Consider the following 15,241-nt stretch of genomic DNA (forward strand, 5'->3'; position numbering starts at 1 on the left):
CGGTTATATAGTAGCTGTATTGAAGCAGAAAGCAGTTACAGCTGGTAGTGTAGTGGTTAAAGCTGCTGTCTTTGGACCCAAATGTTGCAGAGTTGGATTCCACCACCGGCTATAGTACCCTTGAGCATAGAAATTACCCTAATTGCTCCAGTAAGATTACCCAGCTGAATAAATGGTACAAATGTCTGATCTCTTGTTTTCAGAAACTCTCGCATAAGTAGATTGTTATTTTGTTAAAAATATTATCACTGATCTGCATATGTTCACAATGCAAACCTATGTACACCTTGATAAGTTTTGGACAGTAAATTTTTCTTCTGTTTAAATGTACATTTAAGAAAGGTTTCACCGTATATACTGGACAGCACAAGCTTTGATAAATGCACTTCAGGTTGTGCTAGACCATCACTTGTTCAAAAACCTAATTGATACACATTTCACATCATCACGCTGCTTTTTTCAGAAAGTACTTATGGAATACTGCAAACTTTAATGAAATAAAAGAAAACCAAGATGTCTCTATAATTGTTCATTAATTTACATTTAAATTTTATTTAACAAAAACCAAATAACACGTCAGTAACAGTCGACAATGTTCTCCTCCACGGTGTGAGCGGCTGCTAGAATGTCTTGCATGAGGGAACGAGGGCTGTTTTCCATATGATCGCTACTCTTTTCTAAAGCCCGTTGCCGGCCTTCCAGATCCAGAGACTGCAGCAACTCCTCAATATCTACACACACCTGAATGGCAGTAGTGATGCTGTGCTTTTCAAAATGTTTCTTCAATATATCTTGACCCCACTTACATCCCTGCAGGTCAAAGACTACAGTCTTGTCCACAATATCAGTGTGGTCAATGATGACCTCTTTGAGGTCCAGGAGGATTCTGCACGCCTGCTGAGCAACAGGCCTGTCGCAGTCAAGCAATCCACTGAAAAGTGTGTTAAAGATCATGAGATGATGCAGTTTACGGAGTGATTCTGTGAGGTCCCTCCCCTTGCAACGTGCAGATGGAATGATGGAATAGGGGCATGACGTCTGGCTGGATGTTTCCAGAATCTCATCAATCACAATCTGAGCCAGTTCCAGTGTATGGACTTTGACCTCCCAATCCAAGTCATCACTACCGAGTTGAAACACAGTACCCAGGTGTTTCTCCATCTTCTCCAGTGGCTGGAGAGGAGGATGTCTTAGCCAATAGGAGAAAACTTTTATCACTGCTCTTCTTGCGAAGCCTTCCGTGTCCTGGGCTAAAATTTCCACGAAATGCACAAAAAGCTCCTCCTGGGGGAATTACAATCCATTTAGAGCACAAATACAGCTAGACAGACACAGTTAATTATTCACTTAAGTCTGAGGATTTCATTGCCAATGTTGATGATCAGAGGGTGGGCGAAACAAGAGTAAAGAAAAAAATGAGTCACCTGTACACTTGATCCTGATGGGGGACCTTTCACTGGACAGGTGACATAGGCCATCTGCCCAAGCGCACAGATTGCACTCGCTCGAACGTAGCTCTCGGGATCGTTGAGCAATGCCATCAGGAAGTCCCAGATCCCACTGCTTGAAAGGGTTTCACAGTAACTCAGGTCTTCTGCATTACAAAATAAAAGCACATTAAAGACTTCCTCAGCCAGCATTATGCATGAGTAAAGTCACTTAAGAGGTTTCCAAAGAAGAACATCACCTTGCAATTGTAAGGTGAGATGGGTCAAGAATTCAAGGGAAGAATCCCTAACTTCCCAGCGAACGTCACAAAGCCGCTTCTTCAACATGGGGAACACATCTGACAGTAAATAAGTGTTATATAAACCCGTGTTAGCCATCTTTGCATTATACTAAGAGGAACACATTGCTAATCCATAACAATAAATTTGTCGTTCCCGCAAAAAAAAAAAAAGTCACCTTTATTAAGGAAAGAGTTCACTGAGCGTGACTGAGAACCTGAGCACAACCAGTTCAAAGCTGTTTGAAGGGCTTTCTTGAAAACCTAGGGGTAATGCAATAACAGTAGTTCAAAGAGCATGTGAAAAAAAAACAAACAGTCTTACCAAAGTAAAAGAGGGGGAAAAAAACAGGAGGAGGAAAAAAAAAACAAACTTACATTCTGATCAGTATCAGGGTTTTGCAAAACCAAAAGCAGAACACTCAAGATGTCTTCAGCATAAACATCACTTCCTGAAAAATGGAAAGGAGGTTAAAAAACATTTTTACTACACTTGCCTCAATCTTGTGCTATTTCTGTTAGAATAAAAGGGTATGACACACCTGGACAATGACTAAGAGCTGCCATCGTGTCCAGTACACACTTCTGAACTCTTGAGCAACCAATCAGATTTCTGACAGCTCTGCTAACGGATGACGAAGAGGAGGTGAAAAATGGACCCCCCTCACATATTTTCAGCAAAGTAGTTACTGAAAGGACCACCGGCTGCACACAAATGTCCTCACGTAAGGACTCCTGTAGGAAGAAAATAACATGGGATTTTCATCTTGCTCACTTAATAAATGAGTGATAAATACATATAAATAAGGATGTACTTTCCAGTAAAACACTGAAATAAGTACAACATGCTGTATGCCCTTACCAGGCCCAGCAGCTCCGATGTGCCGCTCAGGGACAGACAAAGGAGGGAAATACAAGATGATTTCTGGGATAACTGCTCCTCCCAGACTGAATGCTCAAAGTCAGATTCTCTGACCACACCTGTTGAAGAGATTTGAGACACGTGAAACCATGTCAACGAAAAGAAATAATCTAAACTTATTTATAAAATGTTCCATCTTGGCTACTGGAAAGGGTACCTGAACATGTTTTCTGTGAAAGCACTAATGCTGCGACATGGTCCAGGGGTCGGAGAATGATGGCAGTGGCCTTGTTCTTTAGGGTTTGTGGGCTGGAGAACAATAAAGAGTTCACCTTCAGTACAACTTCATTCATTCATTGCTAGTAACTGCATATCCACTGCAGGGTCATGGAGGTCTGAAGCATATCCTGGAAGCACAGGGTATAAGGCAGGGTACAAGGCAGGGTACACCCTGGACAGGATGCCAATCCATTGCAGGGCAAACACACACACACAAAATACAGGGAGTTTATAGTCATCAATTCACTTGAAACACATTTTTGGACTGTGGCAGGAAACCAGAGCACCAAGAGAAAACCCATGCAAACGCACTTAGTAAGTGCAAACCATGCACAGAATGAGCTGGATTCAAACCCACAGCCCAGGAACTGTAAGGCACCAGTATTAACCTGCTGCACAATGGCACCACCCAATTACAGCTCTGTTCAGAAACAAAAAAAAAAAAAAAAAAAAAGAATCTAAGCACAGTGACTTTGTTCTTACCAGTTATCCAGATGGATGATCCCTGTAGCAAAAGGAACTGCTAACATAGGCTTTAAGGAGCACAACACGTCGTCCATGAGTGTCACGACACCGAAATTTCCTTCAGTAAACAAATGGGTCCTGCAAGAAAACATAACGGGAGCAATTATTTCATTAATTCCAAGCAATCCTAAAAAAATTGTAACAAAGGTGACAAACTATAATGATGACTTAATATTCAAGTGATAAAAACAAAACGAGATGAAACAGGCTGCTTTGCAACAACACATTAACTTCACCTTGCAGCAGCACGCAACACTTCCAGAAATGGCTGCACTAAGGAGCTTTGGCCATTCCCCATGAGCATCTCCTTGGCCTCCACTGTCTTTTGCCACAACACCTCTCTGACATGTGGCTGACAGCCAGTGAGACTCAGGGCTATGAGCTTCAGAGACTGATGGGCACGGAAAGGGACTCTGGACGTTAATGATTCCTCCACATGCTCGACTATCTGCGCAGCGCCTTCATTCCGCTCTGGGGAATCGTGGCCGCAGCAGGCATTGCGTTCATTTTTCCGCTCAGTCGTGCGAGCCTCCTTCACGGAAAGGTGCCCAGCCGGCGACGTGGGGAATGTTAAAATACAAGCTAAAAGCTGGTTTGTAGCTGAGGCAACAAAAAGACTTCTGTCAGACTGCAAACGCAGAATAGCTTTTAGAAGCCCTGAGGAAACACAAATATGTTCAAGTTTACCATGAGCACAGAGTAATTTTATGGTGCAGAAACACACAGCTTCAGTACCGCAATAAAAACAAGTTAATCCATGTAAAAGAGTTTTTCCTCAACTTATTTGGCGAGAGAACAAACTTTCATCAACCCAGAATGTGTGTCACTGTGTGAGAAGAGCGCTCTATAAAAATAAATTGAATTGAACATCATGTGATCACTGGTAACCGCTAATGGTTGTATGCAAATGTAACAATTTTAAGAAAATCAGTCGTTTTAATACAGTGAATAACGAGCAAAAAGTGCACACTGCATGAAACTTGTTAGGAAGAAATTTATTTCCCTGGAACGGTCATTTGCACCAAGTGCCTTACACTTACCATTCTCCAGCACAAACTGCATGGCCTGCCAGTGTTTCAGCACGTTCTGCAGCCCATGAATCCATCCGCTGCGCACAGTTGCATCTTCCCAGACGCTCGATTCCATCCATCCCTGGTACTCAAAAGCATTTTTCATAATGCCTTCTTCCTGAAATAAAACGTGATGCATAATTTGCGATTACCCCGAGACAAAAAAGACAGAGAATCAGACTTTTAAATAGTGACTTTGTACCTTTAGGAGCGGAAAAGCCCGTTCATTGGAAGCCAAAAGGCCTGCGAGCTTGAGAGCGAAGGCAAGAACACTAGGCTCTGCTGATTTCGATGTGCACACACTAGATATGAAACTGACCAGACATGGGTTGAGCTCCAGCAAAGACAATCCGGGTGCTGAAATGTTTAAACACATAAAGTAAAACATTTATTCTCGCAGAATGGATGACTGGGAACACGAGAATTTAATAGTTAAACACAACTTGTGTGAAACATCACAAACAGCACATTTGTACTCTCAGATAATTTGCTACTTAGTAGGTTATTATACATTTCTGTGTATGATACTCATAAACCACACGTATCTTGCAGAGCTTTGCATTACTCAGTTGTCTTATTTTTCCACCCAGCAGTATGGTAAGTAAGAATCTATGACATAAAGAGCTGGATTATAAATCCCGGGCCTTTTGTAACCGTGTACCTGCTATATTCCAAATCATTTCAATAAGTATCCAGGTCTACACGTCTGAACTGGGAAACTATGCATGACGGTCACTGAACTAGCTGTTATCATGCACCTGGAAACTGTGATCTGCTCTGAAATGCTACTTTGAAGCAAAATATGATAAACTTATGATACATTTGTACGCTGCTGCAACAATTTTCACCCTTGTTCGTTAGAGCTGCGAACCAGTCCAGCAGTTTCTCCAGACAAGTGTCATCCGGTAAGGCCCGATCGGGGTTGGCCAGCACCTCGCACACCAGGGGCAGCAGCTCCGCACAGTCGGGGTCCATCATAACCACACCTGGAACGCGCACATCAAACTGAGATTAAATGAAAATCAGCGCACGGTGCGGATTTACGAACAACCCAACCGATGATCATGATGTGACGTTTTGTCCGAGACTTTAGCATTATTAATAAATGGCAGTTGAGTTTTTACACGACTCATTCGCACGCAGAGAGAGACGGCAGCTCGCGTCCTGTCCAGGGTTGTCACCTTGCAGCGTTGAGGTTGTCTCTCCCAATCTCACTCCTGCTGTAGTGCCCCTGGCCAAGGTACTTAAGTTACCCAGAACTGGTAAGAGTTTACAACCTACTGCGTAAAGCACTAAGATGTTACAACTGCAAGTTATCTTGGATGAAGAAGTCAGGTGAATAATATAAATAAATTTACCCCAAGGTGTTACACTACAACATACGCATCTGATCTGTTGATCTTCACTTTGTTGGGTTGCAATACTAACCAGCGACTGTTTACAAATAACCAGTGGCAGTTACTGTTGCTGCTGCTGTGTGTTAATAACTAGTTTACTGTTACAATAACAATAAGAACCATTAGTCAGCTGTATCCCACTTAACAAGTCATTCAAGTCTTGTTACTGCATGATTATATAATAATCATACTAACTAATTCAGCATGATCTACGAAAACTGAGTCTTCGTGAGTAACTAACTGTCAGTGTCAGGCTAGTTCAGCCTTGTGTTGAGTTCAAGTGCGCCACAGGTCAAACAGTGTACCGCTATGGTAAAGAAGCACAGCCGGCCTGCTTTACTCCTAAAACTAAGCACAAAAACGGCAAAAAAGCGGCCGGTAACAGAAACCTTTGTGCCTACAAACTATAAGAGAGCCTACGGACCGCTGGCAGCTCTCTTCCCGCGCACTTCCTCCTGTTGCAACACGGAACGAAAATGGTGGTGAACTTCCGTCTTTCGACTGTACCAAATGCCAATGGGTGTGTTCACTCGTTAGAACGACAGTTTCATTATTTAGGTTAACATGGTTGCTTTATGTAATTATTTTACCGTATTTAACTGTATATAGTACGCTTTATATATATGTTACATATATGGATGTCAGTTAGAACCGAAGTGACGCCACCCTGCATTCCTGTGTCGGTTCGGATGGTACGGTCCTTTTCGCTCGACCACGGGTTTGGTGCCGGGGGTTACGCACATGGCTTGCCAAGTAGCACAGCAGGCTGAGTAGCATAAAGTTAATATTTATCGTGTATTTATACATCGAGCGATTCACTAAATGCGGGACACCGAAGACATGGCGGCTGAAGCTGCGTTCGACGAGGTCGAGGAGCCCTCCTTCAGCGACCCCGAGGATTTCGTGGACGACGTGGACGACGAAGGTGAGAGCTCGGCTCCAGCAGCTCGCAAACTGCGCGCGCGTGCGTACGCGCGCCCGGGGCCCTCGCGGCCTCGTCTCGTGCCACGGGGACACGGCGACAGTGGGCGCGCGGACGTGTCGTGGCGGGAGAACCGCGTTGCGTGGATTTGTGCTGCAGCTTGAGCGGTTATATTTCGGCACGGAAACCTGTGTCTGGACGACGAGTTTTAACGTTTACGCGGTTTAGGTCCGATTCCCAACTCTCCGGCCTTCCCCTCATGATGATTCATTCAGTGACTGAATTATATAATATTATGTTGTGAATACCCTGAGTCAGAGTGCTAACTTGACAAGGACGCATTTTTATTCGGTAAAATAATATATATATATATATATATATATAGTTACTTGTCTTCAACTGTGTTAGGATAAATTCGTCTACTTAAATCAGGTCGGGATACGTTATCCGGCCTCCCAGCTGGCCGTTATTAATCGCGCGCGCGCCCCGTTAGTTTTGCTGACGCGTTAACGGCACTCCAGAGCACTTTTGGGTGTTTTAACAATTGAATTATTTTTTTCCAGCTGGGCAACATGCTAAATGCCCTGCTGCTGAAGGGAAGTACAGCAGGAAGTGGGATTCGAACCCGTCCCGTGCCAATCTAAGTAAGTGCTGCAGTGCCACTGGCAGTGGTGCCACTTACTATGGCGGTGTGTTCCAGAGCTGCTGGAGGACATCCTGCGGGAGAGGCCCCAGGAGGCGGACGGCATCGACTCCGTGATCGTGGTGGACAACGTGCCTCAGGTGGGACCCGAGCGCCTGGAGAAGCTCAAGAACGTCGTCCACAAGATCTTCTCCAAGTTCGGCAAGATCACCAACGACTTCTACCCCGAGGCCGAGGGCAAGACCAAGGGGTCAGTCCGTGCGCGCGCCCGCCTCACGCTTTTAAATTTGTTCAAATCACATGTACTCTATCTTGGTGGTGGTCGCATGCGTGCGCGCTTGCGTTTGTGTTCCTCGATTTACGATGGGGTTATGTTCCGTGAAACCCGTACGTCGAAAATATCGAGTCAAAAAATGCATTTAATCCACCTAACCTACCGAACGTCATAGTCTAACGTACGTGCGATGGCCATTACGGGCTTGCCGCCTTCATGCTGGGCAGTTATCTTGAGTTTCTCCTCAAGAGTATTTACCCTCCTCTTCTTCTTCCCCACCAGTAGCAGGAGACACAGATCGGCGTTTCTGTGACATTATGGATGCATAAAACACAACCGCGTAACAGACTGGGAGATGCGGGCCGCTGCCCAGTGCTGCGCCGCATATGGCTTGCCCGGGGGGGATCGAAATTCAAAGTACAATTTCCACTGAATGTCTATCGCCGGCTCACCATCGTAAATTCGAAAAGATCGTAAGTCGAACCATCGTAAATCGGGGACCGTCTGTATGCGTGTGGCACAGCAGGTAGTGCTAGTATTTCAAAGCCAGTGGGCTATTGGTTGAAATCCGGTTTAGTTTGTGTGGAATTTCTTCACATGTTCGCTTGGGTTCTTCCGGTTGTTTTCTGTCGTGGTCCGAAGACAAGTTTCAGGTGAATTGTTGACTCTTAATTACCCTTTGTGTGTATGTGAGTCAATGAATGTGTAAGATTTCCCTGTGTTGGACCGGTGTCTTATGCATGGAGTACCTTACCTTAAACTTTGTATTTTCTGGTTTAGGGCTCTGGAGCACCTTGGCCCTGATTTGGAATATGTGGTTTTTGACAATGGAAGGGGTACATCTCTGTGCCAGTGAACTGCTGATCTAATGAATTGATCTGACCTCTAGGTACATCTTTCTGGAGTACACCTCTCCTGTGCAAGCACAAGAAGCTGTGAAAAATGCTGATGGCTACAAGCTGGACAAACAGCACACGTTTCGAGTGAATCTCTTCACTGACTTTGACAAGTATGTTGTTAGCCACTTTTCTCCCTCTTCCCCATTAGCTGTCTGTTTCCTCACTCAAAAGGCCTATATATGTGCTCGTTTGAACTGATCACAACAGTAGTGTAGTATTTAATAACATTAAAAAATTTTGTTTAATACACAATGGCTGAAATCGAATGCTTCTGAATGGCTTGCCTTTTTTTAGGTATGTGAATATCAGTGATGAATGGGAATCACCTGAGAAACAGCCATTCAAAGACTTTGTGAGTGTTGTGTGCCTGCCCATGAGCAAAATTATCCAGTTATATCCTTGTAAATCAAGCTTACTTGTTGGTTGAGCTTTGTTTAAAAAATGGAAAAATTTCCCTCCTTTGTTAACAGGGGAACCTGCGGCACTGGATGGAGGACCCTGACTGCCGTGATCAGTACAGTGTGATTTTTGAATCTGGCGAAAGAACCGGGATATTTTCTAATGATGTCAAGGAACCAATCCTAATAGAGGAGAGGGCTGTGAGTGATACCTTAAGCAATTGCCCCCCCCCCCTCACAAAAACATTTAACGTTTTTGACTGTTTAGTTGACAGGTTTCCCAAAGCAATGCAACTTGAAGAGCATATTGATAAACTACATGTTTTCGGAATAAAATAGTTAGAAGACAAGTGTAGAGTAAATACTGATTCATGTGACCTTTATTCATATAGTACATCATTAAATGAACAATCTAGCAATAAACTAATCCTAGAGAGCCTTTTACTGACAAGTCAGATGTTCCCATAAGCGCACATTTCCCTAATTGGTTCTTTACATGTCTTTATCTGCCGTGTTTCTTGTAATCTCCAGCGCTGGACGGAGACATATGTCAGATGGTCTCCCAAAGGTACCTACTTGGCCACATTCCACCAGAGGGGCATAGCCCTTTGGGGAGGGGAGAAATTCAAGCAGATCCAGAGGTTCAGTCACCAGGGGGTCCATCTTATTGATTTTTCTCCATGTGAAAGGTATTCATTAAGAAAAATGTAATATGTTAATTAAAAATAAACCAAGTCATCATTAAAGGTATTAATGTTACCTGTACATGTTTTATTTTTAGGTACATAGTCACCTTCAGCCCTCTTATGGATACGAAAGATGACCCTCAAGCCATTATAATCTGGGATGTCCTCACTGGTCAGAAGAAGAGAGGATTCCATTGTGAAAATTCTGCTCACTGGCCGATTTTCAAGTGCGTTAGTTTTTCTTTTTTAAGGTTGTAATAATTGGATCAGCTTCAGTACAAAAATAGAAGTGACAGCCATCAGAGATCAACTTAAAGTAACTGGTTACATGAGCTCATCATGCTTGTTACTGGTAAAGAGCGAGTTTATAGTTTGCGTTTTAAGTTTTGGCATTCATTTAAATGCTATATCCTGATCATTGTATACCAGTGTAAAGATCTTATGATTGAAGTCTTCAGTTCCTCAGGCTTTTTAATGTGAAGAGAGATTTGATATACCAGAGTGATTCAAGCTTTTAATATAAGAAAGTGCCATACCACACATTTCCTGGATGTCACTTGTTTTGAAGGTGCTGAATCAGAGCTTCACCGGCTTTGCTTTTCAGGTGGAGTCATGATGGGAAGTTCTTTGCCAGAATGACACAAGACACACTCAGTATTTATGAAACACCCGTAAGTGAAGATGTACTATGCCAAAGACTTATGTCCAAGAAAAATTGAATTTAACCAATAATTCAAGGTGAATATAACCAGTTAGTTGGCCTTTACATGAAATGCATTTCTCATTTGTGTTTTCATTTTTTTTTTTTTCCTCCTTCCCCCTCAACAGTCAATGGGACTTTTGGACAAGAAGAGTTTGAAGATCAATGGGATAAAGTGAGTGAATTTTAATGAGAGCTTTTATAATTTAAGAATGTAGGTTTTAAGTGCATCTCAGCATGCTGTACATATCAATCTTATTCTTAGTTTTGGTACTCTCTTTCTCCAGTAAATGGGATGTTACATAATATTCACAATTTTTAGGGTTTAGAAATTCTAGACAGCCAGCTTAGAAATGGTGATTTCTTGTTAAATTGTTGGATGGTTCTTTCTGAATTTTTTTAATTATTTATTTATTTAAAAGTCCAGAATTTTCAGGTTTTATAATGCCAAAGAATGGCACTTTCTTGCACAAGCAAGAATTTCATTGTGCAGTGTATACCTGTGCTATGTACATGACAGACTTGCATTACATGTTACTGCAAAGGGAGTCATTCAACTTGTATCTTGTACAAGAAGATCTTGCAACTTTAATTTTTCTAAGACTATCCCATTGGTGAATTATCTTCACATTGACAGTGATGTTTGAGGAATATGGTCAGTGAGATGAAATGCTGTTTGTAGGGATTTTTCCTGGTCTCCTGGAGACAACATCATTGCATTTTGGGTACCAGAAGATAAGGATATTCCAGCAAGAGTCACCCTTATGCAGCTTCCATCCAGACAGGAGATTAGAGTTCGAAACCTTTTCAATGTAGTAGACTGCAAACTCCACTGGCAGAAGAATGGGGACTACCTGTGTGTGAAGGTTGATAGGACTCCCAAGGGTACTCAGGTATGATGCGTGTTCTCTTTTGTTCATAAATGGCACATATTTCATGTTAGTTATGTTTCTAGAGATCCGGCTAAGTGATTGGAACAATAGGATGTACAGTGTACAGTTTTGTATATTAATCATGTTTGCAAACAGTTTTGCACTACAGTATGAACTTCTTACTAAGCTGTAATTTTTACTTTTTCAAGGGTGTGGTGACCAACTTTGAAATCTTCAGGATGCGAGAGAAGCAAGTCCCTGTAGATGTAGTGGAGATGAAAGGTAAATGTTAGAGCACTTTTTACCTACACTCAGTTCCCCTTGTCTGTTTGTTTGGTCTTTGCTTTGCACTGAAATTTTCACATTACAGAGGGCATCATTGCCTTTGCCTGGGAGCCAAATGGTAGTAAGTTTGCGGTGCTGCATGGAGAATCCCCCAGAATAAGTGTGTCATTCTACCACGTCAAGAACAATGGCAAAATCGAGTTGATAAGTATGTCCTACTTTTCAAACTTAGTTGTTTTACTTTCAAGATTAGCGTACTAAAACTATATTTATTATTTCAGTGCCACCTTAAAATTGTTTCTGATGGAACCTTTGTTTTTCTTCTCCATAGAAATGTTTGATAAACAGCAAGCAAACAGCATTTTCTGGAGTCCACAGGGGCAGTTTCTGGTACTGGCGGGACTCAGGAGGTATGTTTGAGCTTTCTTTCAGTTTTAACAATTTTGTGCGCTCTTGCTTTTGTAGACTTTTGCTTATTTGCTGCCTTCTTTTGCTGCCTTCTTTTGGACAGCATGAACGGTGCCCTGGCATTTGTTGACACATCGGATTGCACCATGATGAACATTGCAGAGCACTACATGGCTTCAGATGTGGAATGGGACCCAACAGGAAGATATGTGGTGACCTCGGTCTCCTGGTGGAGCCACAAGGTTAGGACTGTTCATTTGAGTTGATGTAATTTTGAAAGCACAGTGTGTTAGTGCAATGTGGAAGGATAATGAACATTGCCACTGACAGGTGGACAATGCCTATTGGCTTTGGACATTCCAAGGACGGCTTCTACAGAAGAACAACAAGGATCGCTTCTGCCAGTTGCTGTGGAGACCACGTCCAGCCATTCTTCTCAGTCAGGAGCAAATCAAGGTGGATTTAAATTTCTTGCAGTTTATGGACAGATTTTTGTCATGTTTTTGGTACATCAGATGGACCATTTTACTCCTTTCTTTGTAATCTTTTTTTCTATGAAAAGCTGATCAAGAAAGATCTGAAGAAGTATGCAAAGATTTTTGAGCAGAAGGATCGTTTGAGTCAATCTAAAGCATCAAAGGTAATTTTGCACTTGGGCAGTAGCTTTTGGTTTTTTCCTCCATGATGCCATCCTGTCCTTTTAAGTCCCTTACCCAAGTCTGACAACTATTGACATTTTTGGCAATAGGAATTGGTTGATAAGAGGCGCACCATGATGGAGGATTATCACAAATATCGCGAAGCTGCTATACAGTTGTATCAGGAACAGAGACCTCTTCGTCTGGAACTAAGGGGAGGTAAGCAAACTTTTGCCTTAGAAAGTTAGCAGAAAATGTCTTTTTGGACCTGTTTGAACTGTTTGGTTTCTTCAGGAAAACAAGTTAATTTCTGTCTGGTATCGCCTGGACTGGAGATGTTTGTTTTAATCTGTTGCCCTAATGGGGAGAAAATGATTCCCCTTAATTTATTAGTCTATGTATTACATGGTTCTGAGTCTCTGGAAACTGACCTTTTCAAATCACCCCTGCAACAGTTTTAAACGATCTTAATACTACGTTGTGCGTATTGCTTCTTTGTTCACTGTATGCGTGGTAAAGTCACATCATAAATACTTTTTTTTTTTCCATGGGACATTAAAAAAATATTTCAATGATGTCTGAACTCAGTTCCTGTTAGTCTGCATTGTTTTTTCAACAGCGGAATTTTTATTAATCTCAGCCAAAAGAAATGGTTTAGTTACTCTGAATGTAGTAATGTAATGTAGTCACATGCATTTGCTGAACTTGTTTTTAATCTTTTAAAAATGCGCTAAGAAGCTGTTTTAACCAAATTTAAGTAAATTTGTAAATACAAAGCCCTACACTTTAAAATTGAAGCCTACATTTCATCTGTATTCTGTGGATTTTTACATTAAGGGTGACAAATCAGCGAACTGTTGACAAATATTTCTGTATTGCTACAGTTTGTGTCTTACATCCGATTTCTTTTAAATGACATAACTTTGTAACCCATATTTCGTAGGTGTGGACACAGATGAACTGGACAGTAATGTTGATGATTGGGAGGAGGAAACCATTGAATTCTTCATCAATGAAGAAATTATTCCACTTGGAGATTTGGCATAAACATCAAGGTACTTTTCAGTGGTTATGTTAATGCAATTTTTTTTTTTTTTTTTTTTTATAAAAATGTATAATTTTTACTCTGGTCTTTGTTGTCCTAAAATTTATAGGTCTTCTGAAGTTAAACTTTATTGTAATATACAAGTGTGAATAATTGCTTATTAAAGGGGAGTGTAATTTAAGACATCGCGAGTAGCGAATACAGCAAGGTATGTGATGTAATATACTCCCCCCCCCCCCCCCCCCCACTTTTTTTTGAACAGCTCAGCCATCTTTGGAGAAGACTGCTTTTGCAAAGGAACCACCTGTTTTTTAAACTGATGTATCAAAGAATTGTTTCAAAACTATCCTGGTGTGATATCAGCATATAGTGCCTTCTAAATATTGGTCACTGCACCAGAAGATTTTGAATTACTGTTTTTTGCATTTTTGATATAAGTACATACCTTCTCATTCTATCAGTGACATTATTTTGGTTTCAGTTCTTATTTTTGCTGAATTCACTGTGGTTTTAAAGCACTCCATAACAAGTGGAGTGTCACTTTATCACATCTTTTTTTTTTTTTTTTCTTAAACATCTATGAATAGGGTTTTCTACAGGTGATCAGGAATCATTACAAATTTTACTGTGCTGACACAGTACTGGTGGCCTGGATACTCCTCCATTCCTTATGGTAAATGTGCTACAAAGAAATAAAAATATGGACACAGACTGCTGTGTGGATGTATTTTAATGTTTTTGTTGCAAATGGCACTATATGCTCACTGTTGTAGAGTCACTAGATTGAGCTCAACAGCTTTGTTTAGCATCCTATATTATATAAAAAAATATTGTATGCAGATGTTTCCTTAATTTTCATCACATATAATTAGAATAGTAATGCACACCAATGAACACACATTACATAAGGTGTGCTTTTTGTTTTCAACCTCGGAATTTGTGACTTAGCTGGTGTATATGTACTAAGACTGGCTGATTAACTGGAATGACAATACTGTATCTGTTAAATGCTCAAATAATTCATGCTTGAACTGTTAAGTATAGGTATACTATAGGTAGTTGTCAGAACTATAGGTTTTGTAATGTTTGCTCAAGTTTATCAGATATACATCACACTAATGTGCCAGTAGTAGAATACTTTTAGGATGTTATGGATGATGGGTATCATAATGTACAGGAAGAAATTACTCCTAAACCTGCTTCAAGGAAAATGGGAGGAGGAGAAACATCTCATGCTTTAATACTGTAAATACTGCTTGCTTTATTAGGTGCGCCTTGCTAGTACCAGTCGGAACACACTTCAGTCTCCCGAACAGCCTGTTCTTTGGTGTATGGGTTTATCAGGATATTGGAAGTATTACACAGGCATCTTAGTTCAGATTGGATTGATAGCTTTCAGACTTCCTGTTTTTTTTTTTTTTTTGGAGCTCCCTGGCATTCAGAGAACTTCCTGTTCCATCTCATTCCAAAGATGCTCTGTTGGGTTGAGATTTGGAAGCTTCAACTGATGCAGATGTTTATAAAACCTCATACTTTGTAATGTAGCACGTAATTTTGTAAATATCCATTTAAAAAGGGTGACCTGGAGGCCATAAAGGGCTACACTGGGTCA

General features: G+C 41.4%; 2 protein-coding genes across 2 annotated transcripts; one reads left to right on the plus strand and one right to left on the minus strand.

Annotated features, from left to right (window-relative positions):
• Positions 1-576: 576 nt before the first annotated feature.
• On the minus strand, positions 577-6,316 carry brat1 (BRCA1-associated ATM activator 1). The gene is made up of 14 exons (XM_029246926.1): positions 5,644-6,316; positions 5,311-5,448; positions 4,665-4,819; positions 4,433-4,580; positions 3,629-4,049; positions 3,351-3,470; positions 2,806-2,897; positions 2,589-2,707; positions 2,269-2,461; positions 2,105-2,178; positions 1,906-1,990; positions 1,688-1,786; positions 1,425-1,594; positions 577-1,284 (listed from the first exon to the last, which is right to left on the minus strand). The coding sequence occupies exons 2-14, from the start codon at positions 5,438-5,440 to the stop codon at positions 577-579; spliced, it is 2,514 nt and encodes an 837-aa protein (XP_029102759.1). The 5' UTR covers positions 5,441-5,448; positions 5,644-6,316.
• A 221-nt stretch (positions 6,317-6,537) lies between these two features.
• On the plus strand, positions 6,538-14,340 carry LOC108927506 (eukaryotic translation initiation factor 3 subunit B-like). The gene is made up of 19 exons (XM_018740873.2): positions 6,538-6,784; positions 7,482-7,674; positions 8,588-8,707; positions 8,892-8,949; positions 9,068-9,196; positions 9,527-9,684; positions 9,777-9,908; positions 10,286-10,352; positions 10,510-10,556; positions 11,064-11,274; positions 11,463-11,535; positions 11,624-11,746; positions 11,870-11,948; positions 12,050-12,188; positions 12,277-12,402; positions 12,509-12,586; positions 12,695-12,803; positions 13,528-13,639; positions 13,892-14,340. Exons 1-18 carry the CDS (start codon positions 6,682-6,684, stop codon positions 13,629-13,631), a joined length of 2,049 nt encoding a protein of 682 aa, XP_018596389.1. The 5' UTR covers positions 6,538-6,681; the 3' UTR covers positions 13,632-13,639; positions 13,892-14,340.
• The last annotated feature ends 901 nt before the right edge of the window (positions 14,341-15,241 follow it).

This window comes from Scleropages formosus, chromosome 20 (genome assembly GCF_900964775.1).
Source record: "Scleropages formosus chromosome 20, fSclFor1.1, whole genome shotgun sequence".
Lineage (NCBI taxonomy): Eukaryota > Metazoa > Chordata > Actinopteri > Osteoglossiformes > Osteoglossidae > Scleropages > Scleropages formosus.